Source organism: Clinocottus analis, unplaced genomic scaffold (genome assembly GCF_023055335.1).
Source record: "Clinocottus analis isolate CAN_PGR_092001 unplaced genomic scaffold, fCliAna1.0.p SCAF_4, whole genome shotgun sequence".
NCBI classification, from domain to species: domain Eukaryota; kingdom Metazoa; phylum Chordata; class Actinopteri; order Perciformes; family Cottidae; genus Clinocottus; species Clinocottus analis.
Window position 1 is genome coordinate 20,800,341 of NW_027176153.1, and position 14,292 is coordinate 20,814,632.

The 14,292-nt window shown below is 48.9% G+C and overlaps 1 protein-coding gene across 12 annotated transcripts in view; it reads left to right on the forward strand.

Moving 5' to 3' along the window:
• The window catches only part of camta1a (calmodulin binding transcription activator 1a), a 275,394-nt gene that overhangs the window by 232,930 nt on the left and 28,172 nt on the right, over positions 1-14,292 (forward strand). For all 12 annotated transcript variants that reach the window (XM_068596799.1, XM_068596790.1, XM_068596791.1 and 9 more), the window contains one exon: positions 10,240-10,393. In XM_068596799.1, the coding sequence (XP_068452900.1) occupies positions 10,240-10,393 (154 nt within the window). The remainder of the gene's footprint in view (positions 1-10,239; positions 10,394-14,292) is intronic.

The window sequence follows — 14,292 nt, forward strand, 5'->3', positions numbered from 1 at the left end:
AATACCTAATGGAGCCTTGGCTTATGGGTGAGGTAGTTTCCAGTGAGAGCACTGTCGGTGTTCCACGATTGATGCCCGCTCTTCTGCCCCGTAATTATTTCTCCTACAAATTATTCAGCTGTTCTGATGCAGTTTGGTGGTTTAAAACCACGTGCTACTTATTGCCTGCCTCCATGATTTCCAGGTCTCGATCCTGCCACGTTCATTAGTTTATTAAAGAAGAGGAAGACAAAGGCAATTAGATAACTGGGATAAAGCCACCAAAATGAGGGGATGTGTTATTATTCAGGTTTATGCACGCCGCTCATAATTCACTGGGGTTTATGTCGGTGTTGCTTTTTCAAGGATATTCTCTTATCTTGTTGTACACAGACACATGCACACGTTTTAACAGCCTGGTGTAAGCCCGTCCACGTATTAACTGAGACTCAAAGTGACGCCCCTTCTATGCGGCCAAACGTGCATGGACACATTGGCAGAATGTGTGTGTGTGTGTGTGTGTGCGGCTCGCACACGCAGAGGTGTACATGCACACGCCGAGGACATGCGAGTGCGTGGAAGAAGAAGTGAGAGAGGAGATGAGAGAAAGAGAGGACTACCGTACTGTCCTGGGTGATTAGGACCCGGTATTGATCAGAGGGAGGGAGGGGGAAGGCAGGCTGAGAGGGGGAGGGAGAGAACTGGCCCCAGGGCTCGGGGGCCCGACTCTCTGGTGGCCTCCACTGTGCTCCTCTCCTGCAAGCTGGCCAGGGCCGTCGGGAGACACATCAAAGGGTCTTCTCCTTCCATCCGTCCCATATGCACACACACACACACATAAATGCACGTATTAATGCATGCGCACACATTCCTCTGGCCTTTGAAAAAAAAAAAAAACGCTCTATTTGATGACATCATTCCGCCTTTTCTGTTTGACGTCGTAAATCAAAGCTGATGTGTTATCACCAGGGTGTTAAAGGGAGCCCGGGCCTCCTATTCTCCCATGAAGGCCTATTTTTGATGGTGTGCTCGTAGTTACCAAGTGTCCCATCCACGTTTTTACATGAAAACTTTTTTTTATCATAGCGCCTTCCCCACATGCGTATACTCAGACTTGTACGTTCTAGATCTTGGCCAGCGGGTAGCCTGAATGTACCTGCTGATTTTTAGTCACTTAAGGTGTGGCCAGCCTTCCCAACACATCACCGCACAAGGACGGTGGTGTCAGTAGTGGAGAGTTGCACGGCAGCAGGCAAAACGGATCAAACTCTGTCACACGCTCAGACGCTCACAGCATCAGTCAGCTGGTCGTGATGGTGTGTCCATATTCTCTCACCAGTATAGTAGTGTGTGTATAGAGGAAGAACTCATTACTCTGTGCTCTCTCAGGGCCAGACCGATGTTAATGCATTTTCTCCTCTTACTCTCTTTTTTCTTCTCCCCCTCTACTCCCTCTGCCTTCCTTTTTTTCAGCTGACTCTGGTCTTTGGCCATCTTATTTGCCTTTTCAAGCCAGATCAATCTTATCTACAGCTCCTGAATCATAAACATTTCATAGGCTCAACCTTGACACCGACAGACACGAGGCGGTGGAGGTTTTGGGGGGTAAAGTGGCCATGGAGTCTAGTTGATGCTCGCCCTCAGTCGAGAAGAAGAAGTGTGAGGAACGTCAGCGCGTCTAACTGCGTCGCACACGACCAAACTCCTCATCCTGCACAGCCGAAGACGCACACGGGTTGGCTGGTGCGCGCTCACATGCACATGTATATAAAGACTGTCTGGTTTTGTATGTGTGTGATGTATTATTCATAAGAAGAAACATTCATCTCAGTGAGACACCTCAAACAATTTGGAGACGTGGTGTGCTTAACGGCTTAATGTAGTTGCCGCAATTTGGCTCTCCTCTGGCTGATTAACACCGGCACTCCAGTCCTCACTGTGTTTTGCCTCGCTGAGGATTAGGCGGTATAAGAAACATGGCTTCCCAGGGAGTTGATGAATATTTCTCCAATTTTACCTGTCATTTTCCGATTTGAACATCTGTCGGAAAAAATACGCAGCTCCTATTCAATTTCTGTCTCACTATTTAGTCGCTATCAAGAGGGGGAGCTCGAAAGCGGTAAACACAAACCACTTTCTCTGCGAAGCGAGACAAGCCGTGACCTTGGAGCGCTGTGTATAAAAACTACCACCGTCTCTGTGTTGAGATAGAGGATACAGACCTTACTTTTTCTCATTTTCCTCTGTCTCGACTTTCCGCTTTTTGTCCCCACCTACATTTTTGCAAAACAGCAGGTCAAACTTTTACTGAGTGTGTGTGTGTGAGACTGCTGCCAACAGGAGAACAGTCAGCAAAGTGCCACCTCAGCACCTGAGCTTTAATGATTAATACCATATTGATGGTCTCAATTAATTTCCTATTACACCACCAGAAGGCTGCGGTCGCTCTGTCTCTGTCATGGCCCTGCGCTTGTTTTGGGAAGCCTCTTTGTGGCAGCTGCTGGATGGAGATAGTATGCTTCTCACTCCTTCACACACACACACACACACACACCATTTTACATACAGATGTACCAAACATGCACACACACAATGACACATACGAGTATCTTACGGAAGCACGCGCGCACGCCATTACACGCTTGCATTTCACACACACTCGCACGCGGATAAACAAATAGAACGTAACTGTCTTTTTGTTGACTCTTTTTTTTTTTTAAAGGGGGGGGACTCACTCTCTTTGAGTTACAATGTTCTGCAACGATTCAAAAGCCTCTTCAGAGCCCCAGAGATTCAGCTACGCCTTTATGTATACAGCGCTCTGCAGCAATTTCTACAAACCACAACTCTCACCTGATCGTGCAGCCTTTGGTACGGCACGACGCCTCGTGTTTTTGCATTTGAACTCGGCGTGACGTGCTGCGTTTTGGGCCGTTTTCCTAGAGCCTACACTTCGGCTGTTGTGTGTGTATATATATATATATATATATATATATATATATATATATATATATATATATATAATCCCCCCCCCCCCCCCCCGTCCTCCTCTGCAGCGTTGCTACATATTTGTAACCGTGTGTAAGATACTGATTCATTCCCGCGATGATCGCTCTCTGAACCGTGATTCGATAACGCACGCCGAGCCGCGGCCTCCACCGTCGGCGGACCCGCTCCGCGGATCAACTCGCAGTCAACACCGCCCCGCTAGAGCGGCTGGGGAAACGCTTGTTGTGTTTCTCGATCAGATTGCCAGACTTCTGATGGCGCCTTTTCTCTCTCTCTATCTCTCTCTCTCTCTCTCTCTCTCTCTCTCTCTCTCTCTCTCTTCATTACCTTCTCGAGTCTCATTCACGACTTCTTATCTCTGACCACTCGCTCCCATCAACCCCCTCTATCTCTCTCTAATATGCAGTGTTAATCGCGAGCTCGCTCTCTCATTCCGCCTCGCACAAATTCATACACAAATGCACGCGCTGTTTATTTTTATTTTGTTCATGTGTACCCAGTACACATCATTGGTTGCTAGGAAACAATTTTAGCTTCTTTCTTTTTTTTCTTTTCCCAAGGGGCAGGCGTTTGATTACCCATTTGTATGGTGTGTATGTGTGCACGTGTGTCTGTGTGTGTGCGTGTGTGTAGAGGCCAGTGTGTGTCTCCAGAGAGAGGTCTTGCCAAGCTGAGCTCTGGGGCTGCTCCAGTATCCAGCCCAGTAATAATAATGAGCCCCTCACCGCGCTCGACGGAGCACACGGGCTCAGCAGTCTTGTGGTCGTTGCTGTCGTCAATGTGCGTCGGTCTCTTGATGCATGTGCAGCGCGCGCGCATGTCGACATGTATGTGCATTTAAGCGCCGCTATACGAGGTTAACTGGCCCTCTTTTCTGCTACAACCTCAACAGTTGTTGTTGTTGTTGTTGTTGTTGATGCCAACAACCGGCGTTATCTATTGTTGTTCAGTGGGGCCGTTGCCGAAAGCAGATAGTGGGCCAGGTTGGACTGCCTTGCTGCTGGACACACATTAGTCCTCCCTGTGACTCCCTGTTTAGAAATGCACCGGCACATCTCCCCCGGCTGCTCCTGTGAAGTCCCGATTCGCTCACAGACACGGGCGGGAGGCACATAAATAGCACGCCTTGTCGACCGACACGGGCGAGAAAGACGACGCACACAAACAAATCAGACGCCGCGCTGATATGAAAAGGGAGCGAGGGCAGGAGGAGAGGGAGTCGAGAGAGATAGCATTAGCTGTGTTTTCCTCCTCCAAATGAATTGCACTACGCCCCGGGAGGAAGAGATGAAAATGAGAGAGTGGAAACGGCTCTGTCGAGAGGTTGTTTCGAGGCGGAAACAAAAGACGGGGAACCCATGTAGAGAGAGCACCCGGTTAAATCCACCCTGTGTGTGTGACGGAGCTCAGTAACTGCCTCCCCCCCCCCCACCGCTTCTTTTATTCCAGTGTGGCTTGTGTCACCTGGATGGCCACTGAATATTAGGATCAGTGCCACGGGCTCAGCCCAGGCCATTATGGCAGCCGGATAGGATCCCGATGGCCCTTTCTCAGCGTGCCCCTGGGCAGCGTGGCCTCTCACTTGGGACCACCACAACTAATGGAGAGGGTAGTGTGCTCTGAAAGGGCCTTAGGAAGAATAAGTAGGCTGTAAACTGTGAGTTGAGTTGTGGCAGCTAAAGGGGGCTTCAATGCCTCACTGCCCGGCTTACCGCCTGACTTACCGCCTCGCCCGCTTGGCATCCACAGCGCTCCTCCATATTCAGGCTCTGAATACTGGCCTTTTGCACTTTTATTGTAATGCGTGCACATGCTTTGGCACAGTAACAAACCACAATCCACCTTTTTCACTGCGCTGCACGGCACAAATAAAACATTTTCAAAGCAGGGAGGAGCCACACTACAAAAATAGAGGAGCACTCTCTTGCATACTCGCGCTCAGACATGAAGAAATGCGAAATGCACTCGCGTATCTGCACACGTGCACAAGCATGTGCGCACACATACGCACACACACACACAGACTTGCATTCCCCCACCCAGAGTGAAGCAGTTCTGCCCCTCTAAGCTGAGTTATTTAAAGCCCCGCTCTCAACTCCATCGGAGTGATTATGTGCTACTGAATTAAACATCACAGGCCTCAGCCCCTGGCTTCCTCCGAAACACACTCAAACATGCTGGCCTCTTCCTGTTCCTCAAAAGTTCCAAGTTTTTTGCCTTTCATATCTCCCAGCCCCGTACACCAGGTAAAGGCGGAGGCAAAGCAGTGGAGTATGAATCATCCCTAAATCAGGATCTCCCGCTGTGCCGTGCTCTGCCATCTCCTCTCGCGGTCCATGCACTGGAGGCGGTCGGGGCAATTCACATAAAGAAAAACCCCCTCTGTATATTGGCTCTTACCCCGGGATTGGTACCCACCCCGGGCATCGTTTTAGCTTAGCACTCAGGCAGTGTTGTGGCTGGTGGAGAGCCGCGTGCAGTCGAGGGTGAACATTTGCAGTTAAGTTGCATGCAGACTCCAGACACCCCTATTAGGGTGTCTGTATTCTAAACTGGGAACATTTAAACAGCGAGTTTGTCATAAAGGAGCCGGGGAGAGGGGGGAGAGGGGAGGTTCAGATAGGGGTATGCTCTGCTAGACAGGAGCTTCAGGCTGTTTGCTGGCATTTTGGGAAGGTTTGACGTCGTTTTTTTTGTTGTTTACCTCCGCATGTGTGTTTGCGCGCGTGTGTTCATGTACCGCACGTGTGTGACTGTGCATCTGCGTGTGTCTGCACGAGGCACAGCGCACAGCCATCCGCCCCCGTATTCCAAAAACACACCCGTTGGCAGTGAACAATAAAGGTTCCAAACAAAAGGGAAGAAGCCGTGTGCCTCGTGGAGGTGAACTCGCAGCACCACAGAGGCAGTTGACCTTGAAATGAGCAGTGGTGTTTGGGGACAAGCGGGGGAGGTCGGTGTTTAAGAGTGCAACCTCGGTGCCAGAGGCCAGGAGGCTGCCTAATGACTGGCACCCCGTGCCATCCATCACGACGCCACCGCCAGGGCGACTAGCCCCCGCATAGCCGAGAGGGCAGAGCCATAACAACCCCCGCGTACCGCGCGTTCAGCCGACCACGGCGAGCAACATGAAACGTATACGTTTTGTACACAGGTGTTCCTTTTTGGTACCAGGAATTGCACAGACATCTGCGAAGATGCACGCCACACAAAGTCTAATACGCATTGCGAGACAGCATGAGCATGCAGTCAAAATAGCAGATCCACTCAGTCTCACAGCTCATTGCACTCATTCTGCATGCAGAAACATGCCTCGAGAAAGATGCCTCTAGACACTCATTCACATGCTATTTATAATTTAATGTAGGCAGACACAAATACATAAAGGCACAGATACATCCTACAAACACAAATACACCAACACATGCACCTCCCCTCTGTATTGATGCCTTGATGCTGACTGTTTGTGACTAAACAATTGACTGTTGGAGCTTTCATGATATCTTGTATTGAAATGGAGATCCCTGTAGCCTGCTAGTTCGAGTCTCCCATGAAGGACTGTCTGATTCCTTTTTTGCTCATTTTCTCCCATTCCTTCCTCCGAGTAAAAGTCCCATACCTGAGCCCCTGTCTGCTCTGCTCTTTCGTTCAGTATGACGGGCTTTGAAGCCCCTTCCGCCCCCACCCTCATTCCTGGGTGCGGGTTATTTTATCAGAGAGGAACAAGGTTTTCCTCCTGCACTCGCTGGCTCATCCGCGTCGCATGAAGCATCCCCTCTCAATTAAGATCCTTTCATGTTAATGGTGTTCTTATCGCTCCTGTGCACAAGTTGTGAACGCGAGGCCTAGTAGAGTAGAGTATAACCACGGAGCAGAGCTGCCTGCCTGACAATATAAGAGCTGTTACTCTCATTCTTCTTTCTGTCTCTGTCTTTCCATGTATCTCTTCTCTCCAACGGGTCTCTTCCCCTCGCTCTCTGTCTCTTAATGAGCTGTACGGTGGGCTGGAGGAGCAGCGGCTACACGGAGGAGTTGGCAGAGTTGCTCGCGGGGTCACCGAGACTTAACAAGACAGCGAACACATTACTTGACCACTCGTACCAGAATCCACCAATAGATGTGCTTTGTCTCGAGTCTCGAGTTAGTTTTATCTCCGCTCGCAGCTCAGCTCACACATTCGCTGCCTCGCATTCGGCACAAAGTAGAAGGTCATCGTCGCCGCCTCCGCCCGACATCTAACTCCGTCTGTGTCTTCAGCTCCATTAGCGGCGCTCTCTTTCTCTCCCTCTTTGTTTTTGGGAGTGGAACAGGGTGTTTGACTTCAGGACGAGGTAGGCAGTCACTAAGAGATCGCAGGAGCACTGGCTGCCTCTAAGTGCGTGGGTGCCAGAGAAACCTGTTGCCTGGCTACAACAGCACCTTTATCCTCCGCCGGTTGCGATGGCGATGTCCTGCATATACGCGCTCGCGAGCGCGCGGACGAAATGTGCGCGTGCGTTTTGCCACGCCGAATTGTGTCCGGGTGTGGCGGGTGAACTGTGCATTAGACTGTGAACGTGCGCACGACTGTGCGAGCTGATGCCTTTGTCTGCTGATGTGTCTGCGTGTGAGAGAGAGAGAGAGTGAGAGAGAGAGAGAGAGAGAGTGGTGAAAGGAGGGGAAGGAAAGGCGCTCCACCACCCACTCAGCAGGCCTTCCGCCCCCATGGCTGACTCCCCAAGACTCTCCTAGTAATTAGCTCAACATCTATCCATCTGTTCCAGGGAGGCGCAGTAAACATTAACACAACACAGCAACATCAAAATGCTGGCTGGAGACATGCTCCATTTTACATATGCATCATACAGTCACGCTTTAAGAGGCACGCCGGCTTACAGACGTAGCCAACGCGCTGACATGTGTGTGTTTATAGGCCTGAGTGCACACACGCGTCTTGCATATCATACAAACACCAGATTACATCCAGATACTAAACACAGCCTCTCTTTCCCCACACACCTGCACACCGCAGGCTCCTGCGACCGTCTCCCAGACTTCCGTTCCACTGTGGAAGTGAGACTGGACACCTGCCCTGGGACCCACGTTGGGAAGCGAGTGAAAACTCAACCAAAAGACTACATTACACAATTAATCAATAAGTTAATGAGATCTCATTTTCTCTGGAAAATAGTATCCAGGCAACGACAACAAAAAACTCCCCCCTCAGCCGTTTTCCCCCTATACTCCTGGAGAACCGGCTCCTGATATTACACCGTAGCAAAAGAAAGCAGCCAGCAGGAAACTAAATTAAATTACCATCCTGATAGATTTATGTGATGCTTTACATTTTCACTGTGTTGTTTTCCTCTCAGAGTGGAAGTGGACCTGAGTTGGCAGAGAACTGTTCACTGTTCTTTCTCTTTTTTTTTTAGCTATAGAGTGCAAAAGAAGCAAAACAAGATTGTGGAAAGAGAGCGAAAGAAAGAAAGACTGACAGACAGATAGCACATTCCTTACAGTAAAGCACCGAGCCACAGATTACTTGTGTTTGGGTGAGCTCGAGGGCTGCCACATGGTGTCTTCCTTTGTGTTGTGTGTGTGTGTGTGTGTGTGTGTGCGCCCACGCTGGAGTGCATAGATAGATACATATAATATATATACGTGTGTGTATACATGTATTTCCCCTTCATCCTTCACTGCCATACATCCAACTACGTTTGTGTATGATCATAATTGAATGAAGCCGTCTGTATCTGGCGCTCTCACTCCCAGTAAAGATTGAGGGCATCTCTTCGCTATTGACACAGCTGGTGATGCCATCTGGGAGCATCACACGCCGCCCTGTGCCATCTCCATCCAGACAGGGCAGCAGCCTTCGCCTCGTGTCCATACCAATGACAGAGGACAGGGGGGAAAGCAGTGAGATAACAGACTGCAGTGTCCAGCTCCTGGTGGAGGTGTTGGAGGGAGGTCATCCGCCTCCCCACACCCCCCCCCCCACACCCTCACAGAGAGATTGCTTAACTTACAGGTTTCTTGCTGCTCCACCTGCCGGAGCTGTGGCCGCTCCGCGCACATTGCGATAGTGCCGGTTGTTGGTACGTTTGAGATGTTTTCCAAGGAAGTGATTGTTTGCTTCCCAACCACACCCCTGTCTGATGAAAGGGGAGAAGGAGAGAGGGAGGAGGGGGGGACGTAGTCGTAGATTAATGGTACACACTGAGAGGGAGCGCAGACCTACAGTAGCAGCGCCCTGATTTATTTGCCACTTAGTACTGATGAAGCTTCCAACTGCAGTCACACACACGTGTTGTCACTACATTTTTCTCTATCATGGTCTTTGTTGGTTTGTCTAATCTTGCGTCTTATTTAGCTGCGTGTGCGCGCATATACGGGTGGATTATTTTTTTATACGTCTGATGACAATCTTTCTTTCTTTATTCCTTACGTGCGGCTGCCTGCAGGTCAGCTGTAATCATCGCCGCCTTTATTTGTATCCCGTGTGTCAGCACAGGCGCGTTGCGCCGCGTTTGTGCGTTTCCGTTTGTGTGGGCTTAGCGGCGCGGGGATGTTTGTAATAAATTGGAAGCGATAAGGACTGAAAGGGGAACATTCCTTGTGCGAGTCTCTACCGAGCCCCGCTCGGTAATCAAAGCTTTTCATGATTACAGAAGCGAATTGATGTTATTCACACCAGCACAACATTCCTTTAAACGCCACCTATTATTCATAAGCTGTCAATTTAGGGAATTTGCCGAGGTAACCCAGTAACAATTTGCAGGCGGCAAATTGTTGAGTTTTGACTTGGTAAATACAGGCAGAGTTAATTGAGGGCATCAGCTCACCATGTGGGAGGACTTGACAAAATGCCATAAGTGTGTTACACGAGCACACATTGTAATTATCACACATATGCACATAAATACACACATAAATGACACACACTATTATACACATCCAAGCACCCACACATTTTGCGATACAGATAGTTACATAATGAGTGCGATCTTTCGTTGCCCTCTGCCCTGTGTGTGTGTGAGCATTTATGTGTGTGTGTGTGTCACTGTTCACAGCGTTAAAAGTTCAGCAGCGTTTTTACTTCTCGCCAAGCAGCTGGCGTGTTCCACGTGAAATCCCCCACAAGCGTATACGTGTCACTACAACTCGAGGCGTTTTGTACGAACCCTTTCTCTGAGAATATCCACAAATTCATCTCTTCTAACCTTCCCTCCTCCCTGCTCTCTCTCTCTCTTTCTGCGTCACCCCCCACAGAACCCCGACATCGTGCTCGTCCACTATTTGAATGTTCCGGCCATTGAGGATTGTGGGAAACCATGCGGTCCGATCCTGTGCTCCATCAACACAGACAAGAAGGAATGGGCCAAGTGGACGAAGGAGGAGCTGATCGGCCAGCTCAAGCCCATGTGTGAGTATTTATTTTTTTTTAATCTATGCATTAATCAATTCCTGTCAGCCTGATCGCAGCTTTTTATTTATAACCTCTAAACAGTTGCTATCTCCTCTCTGAAGAAAAGGCCTTAATGGTCTTTATATGTCTGCATGCATGGGAAGACTTAACATAGTGGTGGTGGTTGTTGTTGTTGTTGTTATTGTCTGAGGATGTGATGTCAAGTCCTATTTGCTGATGGCTGGTACACCAAGTGCCCTCAGCACCCTTTAGTCAGAGAGCATCTTCGGCCAGTGTTTCTCCTCTGTTTACGAGTGTGTGCTCTTCCTGGAGCCGTCTTGCTCGTTACGGGTCAAAGTTCAGCTCTTCCCCCAGACCTCTGGCACCACTCCGGCCCGACTGAGAGTGTGCATCCTCTCCGGCCGGGGAAGGAAGTCGAGGCAGAGGTGGGCAGCAAGCTGGTTATTGATTCATGTTAGTGCGTGGGAGCAAGAATGTCTGACTCACCAGAAATCCCCCGTCCACCCCTTCTCTGGCTCTCTCTCTGTCTCTCTCCCCCTTCAATGGATTGATCCCTCCCTGTTGTTATCAGCTTTACTAATGCTCTGAGAGGTGCACTATGTGGGTTTCTTTTTTTTTTTATGAGACCTGCCCAAAGGATTGAGCCAATGTTTTGGGGGAAAAAAAGAAAAATTCAGGGTTTGTCTGATGATGGTAATAGCCAAATGGGGACCTTGTGGGCCATTGGAAATCTTTCAGACAGCTGTTAAGATACCTTTAACAACCAACGCTGTGATTCGGGTGTGCCTGGCAGGGGCCAGCGGGCCTGTGACTGATATTCCGATGGCCAATTATTGGAGATGTGACCAGGTAAAGAGGAACGTGTCAGCAGCTTTACAAGCACACGCATGCTGGCTGCATACTGACAAGGCAGTCCAGACCGTCATCGCCGAGGCCTCGGCTATATTGTTATCCTCCTCACTGCTCTGCTTGCTATCAGTTTTAGTACATATTTTAACATAAAGCCTTACCTCAGGACAGCCACTGAACAACAACGGGCCTACTGTATTCATTAGTTCTCTGGCTTAATGTAAAAAACCAAGCACCATTTGCAGTAATGCGTAAAGTCATTAACTTTGGGAGTTGTTGGGACAAAGAGGTTGAGTGTGAGATGCCTTCTAGCTGTCAGGCTACATGAGGGGGCTACATAAAGTGTGAAAAAAAAGAGAGAAAAAACTCCTGTTTTCTGTCTTTGCTTTCTATCTTTCTTTTCCCCTCTTTCTCTCTCTCTCTTTTCCCCTGGAACATCCAGCATATCAACACAAGCCCAGGGATGGAGCAACATTGCCACCTAGTGGTTGTGTGAGATAGCAACATGCTTCCCCAATGTGTGGAGCCAAGGCTTGCGATGAAGTCATGCTGTATTATCTATGCATTATTTCATGGTAAATTATACATTAGCTCTTAACATACAGTGCATTTCTTCCCAGACTGGCCTATATCTTATAAAACCCAACTTGCATCCATTAGTAGATGTGTTTTTTTGCTTTCCACAGAAATGTTTGCAACAATATGAGTACAGTGCTATTGATCTTTTTATGTTGTTGTATACATCAGGACTTCCTCGATCCCTCAGAGGTTGTATAGATAAACTAGGAGAACACATTTCTATTTTCTCCTCTGTCAGGAATGTGCGAAACCCTCAAACCTTGTAGTTTCAGTATTGAGTGCCGAATACAAGATTGCAGGAGCGTACAGCAGTGTGCGTGACACCGGGTCACACGCGCGACGTCTCGCCGTATGTTCGGAAATTGTTGTCATATAATGATGATGGTTCATATTCCGTGAGTTGAATTTACCCGGCTCACCAACCCTTTTTTTAATGTCAAATAGTTATTTTTCCAGAGCATTGGCAACTACTGCGATATAATTGCACTCTTCCGTCTTACTCTTTTCCCTTTTGTTATTCTCGTCACGATATTTCAGTGCGCAAACCATTTGACACTTCTAATGATACAAAAAAACAACAAAGGAAAAATGTGGATTTCATGGATCAGTTGAGCTTATTCTGTCTCCCAACGACAAAAACACACGCACACTCTCTCGTGCTTTTAGTCGCAAAAAAAACTTTCACGTGCACAGCGGCTCGCACGCATCAGTTCAAATAGCAGCCCCGTGAAACACGGCCTTGTCTGACCTTGTGCTCCTTAACGCCCTGCAGTGTTTGATGAGGAAGAGAGCAAGGGAGTGTAGAGGAGGGGAATAAGAGAGTGGCATCGCTACTCAGTCACGCTACACTTCCATAGACAAGGCAGCCGGCTTGATTCACTCTTTTGCTCTAATGCTACGAACACGCAGAACTCTCCCCAGCTATGCCCCCGGCCTGCTGACAGATAGCGCATGAGCGGCTTTAACAAACAGACAGAGGGCCCCGTCTCCGGGCGAGACAGACAGGGCCGAGGCAAGATAAACAGGGCCGGCCATCGTGTTAAACTATTGTACTCCAATGTCCCATGCAGCAGCCCAGTGTTGCAGAGGCAACCAAATGGGATATGCGCGTGTCCCACAGATCAACTCTCGCTTGTCATTAAGGGCTCCGGGACGCTGCTCGTGACAGGATGCAGTCATCGGGAGGATGATGCGACCGGGTTGCCGTTTGGTGCCTCCGCCGTCGCTGCCACTGGGATTAAACCCAGTGGCGCTGTTGCTGTCACGTCCGCTTTGGAACATAACCCTCAGTGAGAAGAGCGGACAGGCAGACATGGCGGTTAACTGTACGTCAACAACCCGGAGCCTCCGGAGGAGGAGGAGAGGGTTGGGGGGAGGCAGTCCTGGCACGAGGGATCAGGGCGGAGGGGGAGATGAGATTGTTTGGACAAATGGGGATGGCACTACATGGTGGATGTAAGCTGTTGCATTAGGCTCTCACTCTTGCTCCGTCACCCTTTTTCTTAGTCACATCAGCAGAACGGATGCTCTTCTGTCCCGCAGCCTCCCCACTGGCTTTGTCACAGAACGGGAGTCATGACAGCGTTTTTAGTATTCCCGTGGCTCTATCATCTCCGTGTCGGTATGACTCGCGTCACCTCACTCGTACTCTTTGCATTACACACTGTCAGGAGGTGAACGGTGACTCAAAAGCCACACATTGTCTAATGGGATCTCCAGACAGACGTAATTATTTGTGCTGTAATTACAGTGACATTAGATGAGACCTCGCCGTCACATTTGGTGAGCAATCTTTTTTTCTTCTTTGCGCTCACTCCGGATTAACGGCTGAACAAATCTCACTAAATAAAAGATCAGAAATGGATCCTGTTTGTGTTTCTATAACCTGCCACATTGAGTGTGTGATCTTAGCTTGATCACAGCAGCTCTACTGACATCTGCTGGTGACCAGCCTCTAATCTGCCAAAGGGATCTTAGAGCTTTTTAAGTTAGATCCCTATCGCAGTCATCCAATCATGTTTCCCAGCTTTCTTCACATCGCCTTGACTCGCTCTGTCTTTAATCTGCATTACCCTCAGCCGCTTCCACTGTTTTCATCTCCTTTTATCTCATATGCAAACAGACATGCACGCAGCAAATGCTTGCTGTTTTCTAAACCTGACTCTTTATATATCTCCTTCTTGAATATTTAACCAAAGGAGGTTCTGAAAGTGAAGGGAACTTCAAGTAAAGCAGGCTTGATTTTGTTTGATAGTCTTAAATAAGCCTCACTTCACAAATACTACCTTCCCCCTTCCCGGTTGAGAGCCTGAGCACAGCAGCACTCAGTGGTGTCTCCTACCGCCTTTCAGCCACAAAAACCACAATCTGTCTCATCAAAAGCAGTGTCTGGTTAGCAAGTGGAGCAATGAAAAGCATTAGGAGTTGCTAGCGAGGCATGAGAGTGAAGCTTTACAGGAGAAAGCCTC